Source organism: Gobius niger (assembly GCF_951799975.1).
Source record: "Gobius niger genome assembly, chromosome: 5".
Classification (NCBI taxonomy): domain Eukaryota; kingdom Metazoa; phylum Chordata; class Actinopteri; order Gobiiformes; family Gobiidae; genus Gobius; species Gobius niger.
In genome coordinates this window covers 39,721,449-39,736,025 of record NC_136856.1, presented here as the reverse complement: position 1 = coordinate 39,736,025, position 14,577 = coordinate 39,721,449, and the positions used below count along the sequence as shown (strand labels likewise).

The window sequence follows — 14,577 nt, the reverse complement described above, 5'->3', positions numbered from 1 at the left end:
TGAAGGTGCGGAGGTGGATCAGACGTCCATCAGAGGAAACCTTATAGAAGGACAGAGCTCCAGCCTCAGTGTCCAGCAGCACACCTACTGTACCTGAAGATATGCGCCTATTCAAATCTATTTCCCTTTTATTATGACACAAACACACACTGTCTCCCCTGACCCTCAGACTCCAGGACTGATCATTGTCTCCAAACCTACACTCCTCACTGTCCCCATTTCTTCTGATTCCTTTGTAACTCACTGCTATCTCCACGTCCCATCTAAGCTCCGCCTCCCAGTAGCAGCGGCCGGTCAGAGCCGTGGAGCTCAGGACCTGAGAACAGGAGCTGAACCTGTCCTGGTGAGGTGGGAACAGCTGCAGCTCCTCCACGTGGGTCACAGAGCGTTTATCCTGGGACAGTTCCAGTGTGTTGTTGGCCGTGTTCGGATCCAGAAAGACTTCACACAAATCTGAGACACAAATACACAACATCACTTCCTGTTCCTGACGACAGTGTTAAGGGTACGAGGCTACGCAGGCGCTGAACATGAGGAACTTGGATTTGTAACTGAGGGAATGCAATGTCAGCAGAGAAACAGAATAAGTGTGAAATGTTCTTTGTCCAGAACATTGAGGGTTTAGAATAAAAAGGATGTTCATCCTGTCTATAGATGAAAAACAGTTACATCTAATGATATTTGAATAGAATTGTCAAAGGAAAGTGATCTTGAAGTAAAAGTATGTGCATGGTTAAATAACTTGCATGGATGAGCTTCCTTTAGCCGCTATGGGTGAAGCCGACGCCTCCACAGTCCCTCCATTATTCACAGTCTACTGTTTACAACACACCAATGACATCACTTCCTGAATACTCACACTTCCTTAGGCCTTTAACCATCCATCGCTCTCCAGCAGGATCCAGCCTGAAACACAGTCATTCACTGAGGATTCACAGGTGACAAGTTTAGAGTCGACCAGAGCAGAGACCGAGACCAAACCAGGGAACAATCCACTGATAAACCCTCCACTTTCAGCTCGGGAGCCTTTAGGGTTTGTCAGGTGAGCTTTCAAACCATTTCCACTTTCAATGAATGAATCCACAGTCTATTCAAATCCACAGCCTGAGCAAAATAAAGTCTCCACAAGAAAAGGTCACATGCTCCAATGTTTGGTTGGACGCCTTTAGCTTTGATTACAGCACATTCACTGTGGCTTTGTTTCAATGAGCTTCTGCAATAACAAAAGGTCCAGTGTTGGATTCATGTCTGACCTTGTGTTGATGATGGGAGAGTGTGACTGCACTGAAATCCACCTCTGAGACGTGAGTGTCTGTGTTCCTCACCTGAGAGAGTCCAGGGGGCAGAGGGGGTCGTCCCGTACAGCGCTCAGGAGCTCAGCGGAGGCTCCTGGATGGTTGTAGCTCAAGTCTAACTCTCTCACAGCAGAGTGGGCGGAGCCTAGAGCTGAGGCCAGAGAAGCCCCGCCCCTCTCTGAGACTAAGCATCCGGACAGTCTGAAAACACAGCAGCTACAACATCAGTCATGACTGTGGGACACAGGAGACACTGTAGGGCCAGTCTCACCTGAGGACCTCCAGCCTGCAGGGGGCGCTCTTCAGTCCAGCACACAGTTTCTCCACTCCTGAGTCCCCGAGGTCATTGTGGCTGAGGTCCAGGTGTGTCAGACTCGAGGAGCTGAGGACTGAGGCCAGATCATCACAGCAGCCATCGGACAGTTCACAGTCAGACAAACTGAGGAGAGACAGATGTGGAGAGAAACTATTACACTAAAGCTCAGAACAGCTGGAGAAGAAGAACAATGACTTGACTGGTTGGTGCCAATAGAGCACAAGAGTTCTTATTTATTATTTTTACCATTTTAGTTTGTGAAATTTGACTTAATAATAATAATGTTCTTCTTCCACAGGTAAATGAATATAGAGACAATTCCTCACAATCTAAAATCTACTTTTCATTTTGAACAAGGAGAGAGTTCACATTTACTGATACATTTTCTGTGTTACACTTTCTGGTTTAATGTGAATAAAGTGATGCCTTATGGATTGGAGGAGGTGGACAAACTATTCCTCAGGGTGTTTGACGTTTGGAACATTAATATCAGGTCCGTCTGTCTTTTCTTTTTCATCTTTTTAATGAAGCTCATGATGATTTTTAAAGTGAAAGAGTAAAAAGTGCTGGTCCTTTTTGGGATCCTGAAGGCGCCGCATTTGGGCCCTGGGCCACAGTTCTGACTGGGCTAAATCTTCATTCTAAAGTGAACACATTAAGGCTGTACCTTGTTAATGACGCAGGTTCAAAGAGTGTGAGGTGCAGAGACAGAAGGAGGGCTGTTGTACCGCGGCTGCTGTGAGCCGTTTAAAGGACCACCCAAAATCACACTGATTTATAGAAAAACATGAAACATCCAAAACAATCTTATTAGAGCCACGCCTCCCAGTGCTTCTGTCTGAGACAAACACAGGGATTTTAGCCAAATGTGTTTTTCAAACCCTCAGCAGGTGCAGGTGAAAGGCTGCTCAGAGAAACTAATGACAAATACTATAGTTCTGTTTGATACAGTTTGACTGAGGTCTGTGTCTGAAACTCACCTGAGGGTCTGCAGCCTGCAGGGGGCGCTCTTCAGTTTATCACACAGGTCCTTCACTTCATCGTCCCTGAGGAAGTTGTTACTGACGTCCAGGTGAGTCACAGTGGACGAGCTGAAGACTGAAGCCAGAACGTAACAGCGGTCGAGGCGACACCCAGATAAACTGTGGGAAAGAGAGATATTTATAACTAAAACAGTCTTGATAGTTTCAATTAAAGACTTTATTAGATCCTGAGGGACAGAAAAAAAACACACAATAACAAAACCATAGAGTCGACAACAAAACAATTTAAATTAAATAATAAAAGAATAAATAAAACTTAAATAAAACATCCCTTTAATGTTAAACCAATAACACTGGTGTGATGATAAAGGAGTTTTCTTCACGTTACTTGTCCTACACTCGGCCACAGCTGAGGCAGAGGCTTGAACTTCTGTGTGGGATCTTTTTGGCTTTATTGTTTCTCACCTGGACTTTAAATGTCCCAGATTTAATAGTGCACCAGTTATTTTTCAACACAAAGAAAACTTTAAGACTCAGTTAAACCAAACGATTGTAAAACTGTCTTTAAACTGAGTCGTCTGATCCTTTGTCAATGTCAATTTTATTTATAAAGCACATTTAAAAACAACCATTGTCGACCAAAGTGCTGTACAAGAACAGTAACAATATGTACAATAAACACAATAAAAGTTAAACACAGGTAATATATAAAGGCACAAACTGTATCTGGTCTACATGGAACCGAAGGCCAAAGCAAAAAGATGAGTTTTTAATTTGTTTTTAAACTCCTCTACAGACTGAGCCGAGCGCACATGTAGAGGAAGGCTGTTCCAAAGTTTAGGGGCCGCCACTGAGAAGGCTCGGTCACCTCTGGACACACGCTTGGATTTAGGAACAGACAAAAGGAGCTGGTCTGCAGACCTCAGAGCTCTGGAAGGACAGTAGAGCTGCAGCAGTTCTGACAGATACTGAGGTGCCAGCGAATTTAGGCATTTAAAAACAATCAGCAGAATTTTAAACTTGATGCGAAAGGGAACTGGAAGCCAATGTAAGGAGGACAGAATGGGAGTGATGTGTTCCCATTTTCTTGTGCCGGTCAGCAGGCGGGCTGCGGCATTTTGGACTCCCTGCAGGCGCTGGAGGGATTTAAGGTCCAGCCCTGTGTAAAGGGAGTTACAATAATCCAACCTTGAAGTGATGAAGGCGTGTATCGCCTTTTCTAAGTCTTTTTTTGGCAAGTAGGCCTTAATTTTCGCAAGAAGTCTTAGTTGGAAGTAGCTGGCTTTTACAACTGATCCGATGTGTTTTTCAAATTTGAAGCAAGTATCAAAAGTCACCCCAAGATTTTTAACAGTGGGGCGGATAAAGGAAACAAGAGGCCCAATAACACTGTCGGTCTTCAGGTTTGACAGGGGGTTGCAACTTCCGAATACAGCTATCTCTGTTTTGGTTTTGTTCAGAGACAGGAAGTTTGAATTTAGCCAAGACTGGACGTCACTCAGGCAGTTTGTCAAGGTTGTTAAGGAGGTTTTACTGGTGTCGACTGTAATTGGCAAATATATTTGAATATCATCTGCAAAGCAGTGATAGGAAACATTATGCTTTTGGAAAATAGAACCCAGTGGCAACATATATAAGGCAAAGAGGATTGGACCCAAAATGGATCCCTGAGGGACCCCACAGCTAAGGGGGGACACAGTGGACGAGAACTCTCCCAAGTGCACAGAGAACATTCTGTCAGAAAGGTACGAGCGGAACCACTGGAGGGCTGTACCCTTGATGCCTACGCACAACTCCAGACGAGATAAAAGTATTTTGTGGTCAACAGTGTCAAATGCAGCGGTAAGGTCAAGAAGAACAAGAACCGCTGATTTACCACTGTCCACAGCTAAAAGCAGATCATTAAAAACCTTTAAAAGGGCAGTTTCAGTGCTGTGTTTTGTTTTAAAACCGGACTGAAATTTCTCCCCAATCCCATTAAAATCAAGATATGACTGAAGTTGAATATAAACAACTTTCTCCAAGATCTTTGACAAATAGGAGAGTTTAGAAATAGGCCTAAAATTAGACAAAGCATTGGGGTCAAGATTATGTTTTTTGAGTAGCGGCTGAACGACTGCATGTTTGAAAACAGCAAGGACCGAACCGGTCATCAATGAAGAATTAATTATTTTCACAATACAAGGTCCAATTACTTCAATAACCTCCTTTAAAAGATGAGGTGGGATAGTGTCCATAGGACAGGAGGAAGGTCTCAGATGCTTCACAATTTCAGTCACGCACAAAGTGGACACTTGCTCAAAATTCTCAAAAACAGAACAGCACATAGGAACAACAGCAGGATCACAATCACTGGTAGATGGGGATGGCCTGACAGCTGACACTTTGTTATTAAAATAATTTAAAAAATCTTCACAAAGTTCAACAGAAGGTACAACACTATTGGGCTCACATGGATTTAAAAGAGAATCAAGAGTGTTAAAAAGGAACTGAGGTTTATGTCTGTTATTACGAACAAGATTGGAAAAGTAGTTGCTTTTTGCACATTTTATGGCTTTTTGATAGTCTCTCAGGCACTGTTTCAGAATTTGTAAAGAGACATGAAGACCGTCCTTTTTCCATTTTCTTTCAGCGCGTCTACAAGCGCGCCTAAGCTCACGGGTATTTTCATTCAGCCATGGATCAGTGGCAGGCTTTGCGCGTTTTTGCGTAAAAGGGGCCACAGCGTTCAAAATATCTGTACAAGCCACATTAAAGTGTGAAAGCAACTGGTCCGGGCCAACATCAAGACAATCATTTTGCGTTAACAGCTCAGAATCACTAAGAGCAGCTGAGAACAAAGACGCAGTCTGGGCATTTACTGTGCGCTTTAAACGCGCGGAGCTGCAGGGTTTAGCTTGACACGGGCGCAATGTCACACCAAACAGAACCGCATAATGATCAGAGAAGTGTGTATCACAAATGTCACCAATATCAACATCGAGTCCAAAGGAGAGCACAAGGTCCAGCGTGTGGCCTTTCTCGTGAGTAGGTCTTGAGACTGACTGAGTCAAATTAAAAGAGTCGATAAGGTTTAAGAACTCTCTGGCTAGAGGCTTAGACTCGCAGCAAACGTGGATATTGAAGTCTCCAACTATCAAAAACTTGTCATAATCCAGGGCTAGCCTCGTGACAAAGTCCGTAAAGTCTTCAATGAAATCCGTATTGATTTTTGGAGGCCGATAGACCACGGCACAAACAACGTCAGGTATATCAGGGCTCAATTCAAACACCAAAGACTCAAAACTCGTATATGAGTCAAATGGTAACTGGCGACATTTAAAGTGAGACTTGAAGAGTGAAGCTATCCCCCCACCTCTGCCTGTTGTCCTCGGGGCGCTCAAAAACATACAGTCTGGAGGTAACAACTCAGAGAATGGGGCAGACTCACCAGCTCGAATCCATGTCTCCGTGAAGAACATTAGATCCAGTTTGCGCGATGTGAAGAAGTCGTTCAACAGAAATGTTTTGTTTGCCAGCGACCTGGCATTAAGGAGGCACAGTCGAAGAGTCAGATCCAAGTGCCTGGATGTCGACGAAGAGCAGCGTCTCACTTCCCGGAGAGATTCCAAATCAACACCGCGGCAGCGGGAAACATGGGGACGGTGCGGGCGCGTCTCCAGCGGGTGTCCGCATAATCCTGTCGGTGACGCAGGAACAATAGTCCGAATCCATCGGACTCCGAGAGGTCGCCCAGCCGCTGCAGACCAAGAGGTGCACCGCCGAGGATTAAAGCCGTAGAGAGCCTTCAATCTAACCAGGACACCTCCCCGCTTTCCGCGTTTCCTGGGGCGCTTTTTTCGCTGTGGCAAAGGCGTGCGTAACAGGTAAGGGGGCACTGTGGCTAGGTGAGGGAAAGCGTTTGAGGTCCCATCATTAAAGTTGTTTTTCAGCCACAGTACATGAGATGTTTTCATAGCGAAAAGTGCTTGACGATCATAAACAATGAGACCAGAGACATTTTGAACCAGAATATACAAAAGTAAAAGCACAAACAATCTAAGCAGAGCTGACAGACGACCGCCGGCAAACGCTGGCGCCATCTTGCTACCAATGTGTCTTTAATCATTTGGTTTTGTTTAGATTTACTGCTTTACTCTTTCATCACATTTTGGTGTATTTGCTCTGGTTTAAGTTTGAAGGTTTTGTTTTCAGACGTTCTTGTAAATATTGCTTCTGTTTGTATCTGTACTAATAAAATGAACCATATAAATGAAGTGGACTCACATGACTCTGGTGGAGGCTTTGGCCAGTGGTATCAGAGCGTAAAGAGCTTCCACTGAAGGTTTGTATTTCCTCAGGTCAAACTCCTCCAGGTCTGAGTCTGAGGACAGGACGAGGAAAGCCACGGCCGACCACTCAGGATAAGACAACTCTTTATCAGATAAACGTCCTTCTCTCAGGCTCTGCTGCACCTGCTCCACCAGACTGTGGTCGTTCAGTTCATTCAGACAGTGGAGCAGGTTCATACTTTGTTCTGCAGATAAGTCATAATCATCAAGCATCTCTTTGATGTACTCTGCTGTCTCCACGTTGGTCGGTGAACGACTCCCTGTCTGAGTCTGCAGACCCGACAGCAGACTCTGATTGGTCGACAGAGACAGACCCATGAGGAAGCGCAGGAACAAATCCAGGTGTCCATTTGGACTCTCTAAGGCCAGGTCCACAGCAGACTGATAGAACTTCATTTGAGATGTTTTCTCAGACTTAGAATCAGACTCAGAATCAGACTCAGAATCGTCCTTGTACCAACGCTTGGACTTGGGCATCAGGTTGACTCCAGAGTTGAAGAAAGTGAGATGGACGTGAAGAGCAGCCAGAAACTCCTGCACGCTCAGATGGATGAAGCAGAAGACCTTGTCCTGGTACAGACCTGGCTCTTCTCTAAAGACCTGTGTGAAGACTCCGGAGTACACTGAGGCGTCTGCAGCGTCCAGCCCACACTCGCTCATGTCTGACTCGTAGAAGATCAGGTTTCCTTTCTGCAGCTGCTCAAAGGCCAGTTTTCCCAAACACTCCACCATCCTCCTGGTCTCTGGACTCCAGTGAGGGTCTGTCACGGAGCGGCCGTCGTACTTGACGCTCTTGACTTTGGCCTGAACCACCAGGAAGTGGATGTACATCTCTGTCATTGTCTGAGGCAGCTGTTCTTTGACTTCAGAGTCCATCACATGGTGCAGGACTGTGGTGAGCATCCAGCTGAAGACCGGCAGGTGGCACATGATGAACAGACTTACAGATTTCTTGATGTGGGAGATCATTGCTGTGGCCTGCTGCTCGTCTCTGAACCTCTTCCTGAAATACTCTTCCTTCTGTGAGTCGCTGAACCCTCGCACCTCTGTCACCATGGAGACGCACTCAGCCGGGATCTGATTGGCCGCGGCGGGGCGTGTGGTTATCCAGAGGCGAGCGGAGGGAAGCAGGTTCCCTCTGATGAGATTCACCAGCAGCACCTCCAGAGACACGCTCTCTGTGGGGTCAGTGAGGACCCGGGTCCGGCTGAAGTCCAGAGGAAGTCTGCACTCGTCCAGACCGTCCAAGATGAAGAGCACCTGGTGATTCAATCCACAGAGGCTTTGAGTTTGACTGAAGAAGTGGTGCAGCAGCTCCACCAGGCTGAACTGTCTGTCTCTGAGCACATTGAGCTGTCTGAACGTGAAGGGGAACAGCAGCTGGATGTCCTGGTTGGCTCTGCCTTCAGCCCAGTCCAGACTGAACTTCTGAGTCAGCACCGTCTTCCCCACTCCAGCCACGCCCTTCGTCAGCACTGTCCTGATCGGCCCTTGTCTCTTTGTTGTTTCTTCTGCCTGTTTGTGGTCTTTAAAGAGCTCTTCACATTTCATAGTGGTCTCTGGAGCGGCTGGTTTCCTGGACGCCGCCTCGATGTGTCTGACCTCATGCTCCTGGTTGACCTCTGCGGCCCCTCCCTCGGTGATGTGGAGCTCTGTGAAGATCTGGTTCAGGAGGGTGGGGTTTCCTGCTTTAGCGATGCCCTCAGACACACAGATGAACTTCTGCTGCAGAAACCTCCTCAGTTCATCTCTGCAGACTCTGGGACTCACTAAGACACAAAACACATGGACATGACTCTGTGATGCTGAGTGACCCTGTGGACTGTAGAGCGGCCGCAAGTTACACAAAAACACATTTCCATCGTGAACATCATTGAGTCTAAAATATACCCTTACATATATTATTATGTTTTATCTAGATTCTTCTCTTTATACCAAATATAACATCTTGTGTGGAATCAGATTAGATTTTAGTGCAATGAATGGTTATTGTTTCAAGTAGAAGTGTCTCTTTTCAGAAACAAAAACGCTCCGAGCCAACAAACCGCGGCGATGCAATACATGAACACAGGAGAATCAGGGGAAATGAGATTAAGAGACCTTGACATCAAGCCAAGCATAGATTTAATCACAATCTGATTCAATGCACAGCCCTAATAAATAATATAGACAGTTCTTACGGCTGTGCAGACGCTCGGCCAGTGGCTCCTGCTTCCTCCTCTTCAGGAAGTCCACTGTGAAGTTCAGAAAAGCCTCTGCGCTCGGGTCCTCCTCCTCATGCCCTAAGTATTCTGGGTAATCTGAGGCGAGGACCTTGTACAACCTCCTCAGCTGCTCTTGGACAAAAGTCAGGATGTCCTTCTCCAGACCCTGCAACAAACAGCACAGCTTTAAGAGCACGACACACACACATGTACCCAACATAAGGACACTGTACAGACCATGAAGATGTGGAGCAGATGAGGGTCAGAGAGCTCTGGACAGGATTCCTCTCTGGAAATAGAGTTCAGTGTGACACATCTGAGAGGGACAGGCTTCAACAGAAAACCATTCAAGCCATTTTTATAAGAGCGACAGTGACCAGACTGAACCTGTAGCCATTGTCTTCACAGTGAGCTTGCCCTCCAAGGAGAGGAGGTTTTCAAACTAGACTTTCTGTCTGACTTTTATTCTTGTCTTTTACTGGTTCCGACCTCCTCACTCAGACCTGTTTAACCACTCACACCGTATCACTGCAGAAGACTTACTCTGTGTCTTCAAATGTAGCATCAGAAAAGCAGCTCAGGCCAGAACCAGGGGTGTCCAAGTCCCTGATGAAAACAGAGGCGACAGTGAGAGAAAGTTACACTGAGAAATGGACAGAAAACTGGACAAACCTGTTGAAGTTGATGCTCAGATCTTTGGACTTCAGAGACTCACAGCTGGGTTTGAATCTGGATTTGTTCCTGATCATAGATAAAAGTTTTTCAATTTCTTTACTGAGGAAACAAAAGAAAAAGAATCCATGAATTTATTGGCTTCACAAAATTTAAATTCTCAATAAACAAGGGATTAAAATTCCACAATATTTCTGGTCACAGTGTTAAGTAATGACTGGAGAAGCTCATGGTGTTTAAATCATTATTTATACAATAGTTTTCAAACAATGTTTGTTTAATGTGTGTCAGTATCTGGAACAGACGATTAGGCCAAGATCTGAGTCTGAATCTAAATCTATGTTTCCTGCTCCTGAAAACAACTTAACCTCTTAACCCCCACCTGAACCCAGGACATTTTCTCCAGTTTGGCTTTACCCAAATCTAAAAGATTCTTGAAAAAATGGTAAAAATAACAAAGACAAAAACACAATAGAAAAGTGACAGGAAGTGACGAAAAAGCCACAAAAGATCATCAAAAAAGAGAAAAGAGCAACAAAAACATGACGGAAACGCTTCAAATATGGGACAAAACAACGTGAAAAAACGTACGATCAGTTTTGTAGGCCTTAGCTTTCAAATGAGACATCACACTGTTGCTCTGCAGTCGAGAAGCTTTTAGATTTGGGTAAAGCCGGAGAACTGGAGACAATGCGCTGGGTTAAGACGGGGAGAAGAGGTTTGAAGCTTTAAACTCTGGTAAATGATTAATAATTACAATCACAAAGGAAGTTTAATCAGAAAACACCAGTGGTTCTCAACTGGAGGTCCAGGAACCATTTTGAGTGGACGCCAGCTTTTCTCAGAACACATTGATTTAAATATTTTTCTACTGAAAATGTAGAAAACTGTAGAATCTGTTAAAGCGACTGCGATCAGGTTGTTTTCAGGGCGGACTGGACATATGTCCATTCTGGAAGAGCACAGAACGGACACCGGTCTGACCTCTCAACTTTCTCCTTAACCTCTGACCCCGTTTATCCAACTCGGATCTTGACTTGGTGATTCACGCTTTTATTGTAACTCCCTTTTTACTCGTTTAACAAATCTGCTTTAATGATGCTCAGAATCACCTGACTGGAGGATTAACCGAGAGAAACCAGACACTTTGAGGAAACTCCTCCAGTCCTGGAGAGAGAAACATGCTCCTCACAGACGCCCACACGGACCAGGGACTGAATCTTGTGCCTGTGATTTCTTCATACAGAGCAGACCCTCAGCTCTAAACTGTCTCACCACAGAGAGTCGTCCAGTCTGAGGACCACAGTGTGTCTGGAAACTGTGACTGACCAGAGAGATGAGGACAAACCTTTTAAAGTCATTGCCCCAGTCCTTAGACTTATTACTCCGCATGGACTGACAGCTCAGGTCAGGACCTGGAGGTTCTGAGTCTCTGAGGAGAACAGAGGTGACAGTGAGAGCAAGTGACAGAGGAGGAAACGACAAAAAACTGGACAAACCTTTTAAAGTTGATGCTCAGATCTTTGGACTTCAGAGAATCACAGCTGGGAACAGAGCTTGGTTTACATCTGGATTTGCTTCTGGTTGTCGACCCAGGTAGTTCAATTTTTTCCCTAAAAATGACAAAAGAAGCAGGAAGTAGTGATTCTCCAGGGCCCACTCTACAGCCGCACTAACAGGAGAAATGACTGGATATTTTGGAAAGAAAACAATATTTGGTATCACTTTATTTCACAGTAACCTTGACACATTGTACCAAACTAAATGTAGTACAATGTGATGCGCTCTGTAACAATCTGTAATAACTCGTACCTATGGCTGAGATACACAATGGAATCACTTGTATTAGTACTTTGCTCCTCAGGTCGGGAGGCCACTCTTTGTTAGTCGTCCCGAGGACTCAAAGGAAACTGAGGCGATGGTGCTTTTTCAGCTGCAGGCCCAACATTGTGGAAAGCACAGCCCTGGCCCTTAGACAGGGTCAGCTTCTGTTTCTCAGTCGACTCTTAAAACGGATGTGTTACTGTAGCTTTAAGTCGACTGTACGTGACTGTGCTCCTGGTTTTTACTGTCACATCTTGCTGTTGTCCTGCACGTTGGTCACTATGTTGTTTTGAAAGTGCATTATAAATAAAGTTGTATTGGATTGTAGGTACATAATGTAACACGAGACCCTTAGGGTTAGAGTCATGTCCTATTACATCATGTACCTACAAAGTACTAATACATTGTATCATTTACTACAGAAAGCAGGTACGTGTTGAGGTTCCAGACGCTCTGTGTGAGCCGTCCTGTGAGTCCAGGGGAGCCGGGTATGGTTACGTTAGAATAAAGGTTTATTAGGCAATGCATTTAACAACAAATAAATGCTTAAAACCACTTTCTTCAGTTCATAAAATCATTGTCATCCTTGTGCTCTTGTGGGCGACCTGCTCACTATGTCTGCGAGAGCCCGGCCTGTAGAACCTCTACGCATCACAATCATTCATTCACAGGCTGTAACAGACAGATTATCCCATTGTGCATCTGACCCACAGGTACAAGTTATTACACATGTTACAGAGCACATTAAGTTGAACTAAATCTAGTTTGGTACAAAGTATCAAGGCTAGTGTAAAATAATGTGTGTGATCCATTTTCCCTTTTGAATTGAATCTAACAAACAGCTAAAGCATCCAGACTGTTTATTTAAACCACAGAGTCATAGAACTATTATCATTAAATATTGTGATGCAACAGCTGCTTGTTGAAAACAGATGTTCTAGTGGAATCACAAGTCGACAAACCTTTTTAAGCCGAGACCCGAATCCGGAGAATCAGGGCCAGAACCAGGACTCGTCGGCTCCATCGTCCACTGTCTGTGAACATAATGTCAGCAGCTTTAATGAAGGACTGACTCTGACACCACCAGCCACAATCACACATGGAGCTTTACAGGCGAGAGAGTGAAGTGTGAAGACCTGGAGCAACAGCAGCACTTCATTATTACAGGAGTTTGGAACTGTCAACCTTTAGTGTGAGTGACAAATGTCTCTGAGCTCCTGAGCCGTGATCACGATCTCATTGTTACTGCAAGTTTTACTTAGATTTGTGCAAATCCATTCCCAGCAAAGCATTTGATCAAAGTAAGACCTGGGGCCAAACTGACCTCCAAACTTTCAGGTTCGACCCCAAGTCCATTTTCCCATTGAATATATTTCTTATTTCTTCTTTTATATTTACCAGAAACCTTACAAACAAACTAAGTCTTATTTGACACATTCTTGACATCAGTGTTGATCTTTGGTTTAAGTGCGGCTGAATGAAGGAAACAGGGAAGGAGCTGAAGGGACGACGTTTGACTTTACTTTGTTATTACATCTGCAAAACTAACATGAACCCAATGGTTTCTCTCCTGTTTTCACTGATTACAGCAATGGCCTGTTTGATTCACACAAATGTTAATTTAAACAAATAAATAATAATAAACAATACTGTGTACAGTTCCCTGGGAAACACATGAAAACAGCTGGAGTGAAACATAGAACATGTAAACTCAGTCACATGTCGGCACATCCTGAACTACAAACATAATCCCAACAATTGAAAAAATTGGGAGAATGGAGTGCTACTCGGATGTAAAAAGTTGTATAAGTTTAGTCTTTTGGGTGCTCTTCAGTGCAGGGATCAGTTTCAGCTAAAAATCAAACAAACTGAGGCACTCCGAAGGTAGAAATATTAAAAAGCCTTTATTTAAACATGGCTAGATAAGGTAAAATTGCCAACGCGTTTCGGCTCTAGGCCTTCCTCAGGGCAAGCTCGAGATGGCTGCCTCTGCACAGCTATAAGCTCACAGCATTGGTCACATGTCACAAGTGGGTTGGTCCAAGGTGGGTGTGTTCGTAGTCACCTGGTTTGATAATCCCAACAATACAATTGTAAAATATGAAACATGTTTAAACATTCTTTTCAAAAACTGCACAAAACATGGTTAAGTTTCTTTCTCAAGACTCTAAATACCGTGGTGGATCCGCTTGGTCCAGCAGGGGGCGCACTATCCCGGTGGATTGGCTTCACAGTAGATCTGTGGTTTCTATGACTGAACAAAAGAGGTGTTATGACAAAATAAATATGCAAGAAATAGAAAATGCCCTGAAAAAAATGAGAAATGGGAAGTCACCTGGAATTGATGGGTTGAGCTCGGATTTCTTAAAGTTTTTTTGGGAAGATATAAAGGAATTGGTATTGAATGCATTTATCGACTGTATACAAGAAGGATGTCTTACTCCAACTATGAAAACTGGTATAATAACCCTAATCCCCAAACCAAAGAAAGATATAACAAATTTAGATAATTGGAGGCCAATCACGTTGCTTTGCAACGATTATAAGTTATTAGCGCTAATATATGCAGAAAGATTGAAAACAGTAATTGATACAATAATAAATGAAACTCAGTCTGCATTTATAAAAGGTAGGTCTATACATAATAATGTCAGACTAATATTGGACATGCTGGACTATCGGTCGACTCTGCAATCGGAAAGCCTGATATTATTTATAGATTATTTCAAAGCTTTCGATTCTATTGAACACGATTTTCTATTTTCTACGTTAGAACATTTTGGATTCGATAAAACATTTTGTTCAGTGATCAAAATGTTCTACACCGATATTTACAGTTATGTCTCTTTAAACCCAGGATTAACACCTAGAATAAATATAACTTGCGGAATAAGACAAGGATGTCCAGTTAGTCCCAAGCTGTTCATTTTATGTACTCAGCTACTTGCATAT

At 44.0% G+C, this 14,577-nt stretch overlaps 2 protein-coding genes and 1 long non-coding RNA gene across 3 annotated transcripts in view; all 3 read right to left on the bottom strand.

Annotated features, from left to right (window-relative positions):
* Positions 1-14,577, bottom strand: part of LOC306962771 (uncharacterized protein) — a 1,040,752-nt gene that overhangs the window by 484,260 nt on the left and 541,915 nt on the right. Inside the window, exon 13 of the mRNA XM_079556046.1 lies at positions 9,802-9,903. Within this exon, the coding sequence (XP_079412172.1) occupies positions 9,802-9,903 (102 nt within the window). The remainder of the gene's footprint in view (positions 1-9,801; positions 9,904-14,577) is intronic.
* Positions 2-9,679, bottom strand: LOC306963505 (NACHT, LRR and PYD domains-containing protein 3-like; the record flags this gene model as incomplete). Its single annotated transcript, XM_079557079.1, has 9 exons — positions 9,673-9,679; positions 9,367-9,418; positions 9,106-9,295; positions 6,861-8,694; positions 2,592-2,753; positions 1,567-1,734; positions 1,326-1,496; positions 860-906; positions 2-453 (listed from the first exon to the last, which is right to left on the bottom strand). Coding segments are annotated over exons 2-9 (3,027 nt in total), but the record flags the coding sequence as incomplete, so codon positions are not given.
* Positions 12,587-13,870, bottom strand: LOC306962774. The gene is made up of 2 exons (XR_013792853.1): positions 13,801-13,870; positions 12,587-12,659 (listed from the first exon to the last, which is right to left on the bottom strand). It is a non-coding gene; the product is annotated as an uncharacterized lncRNA (long non-coding RNA).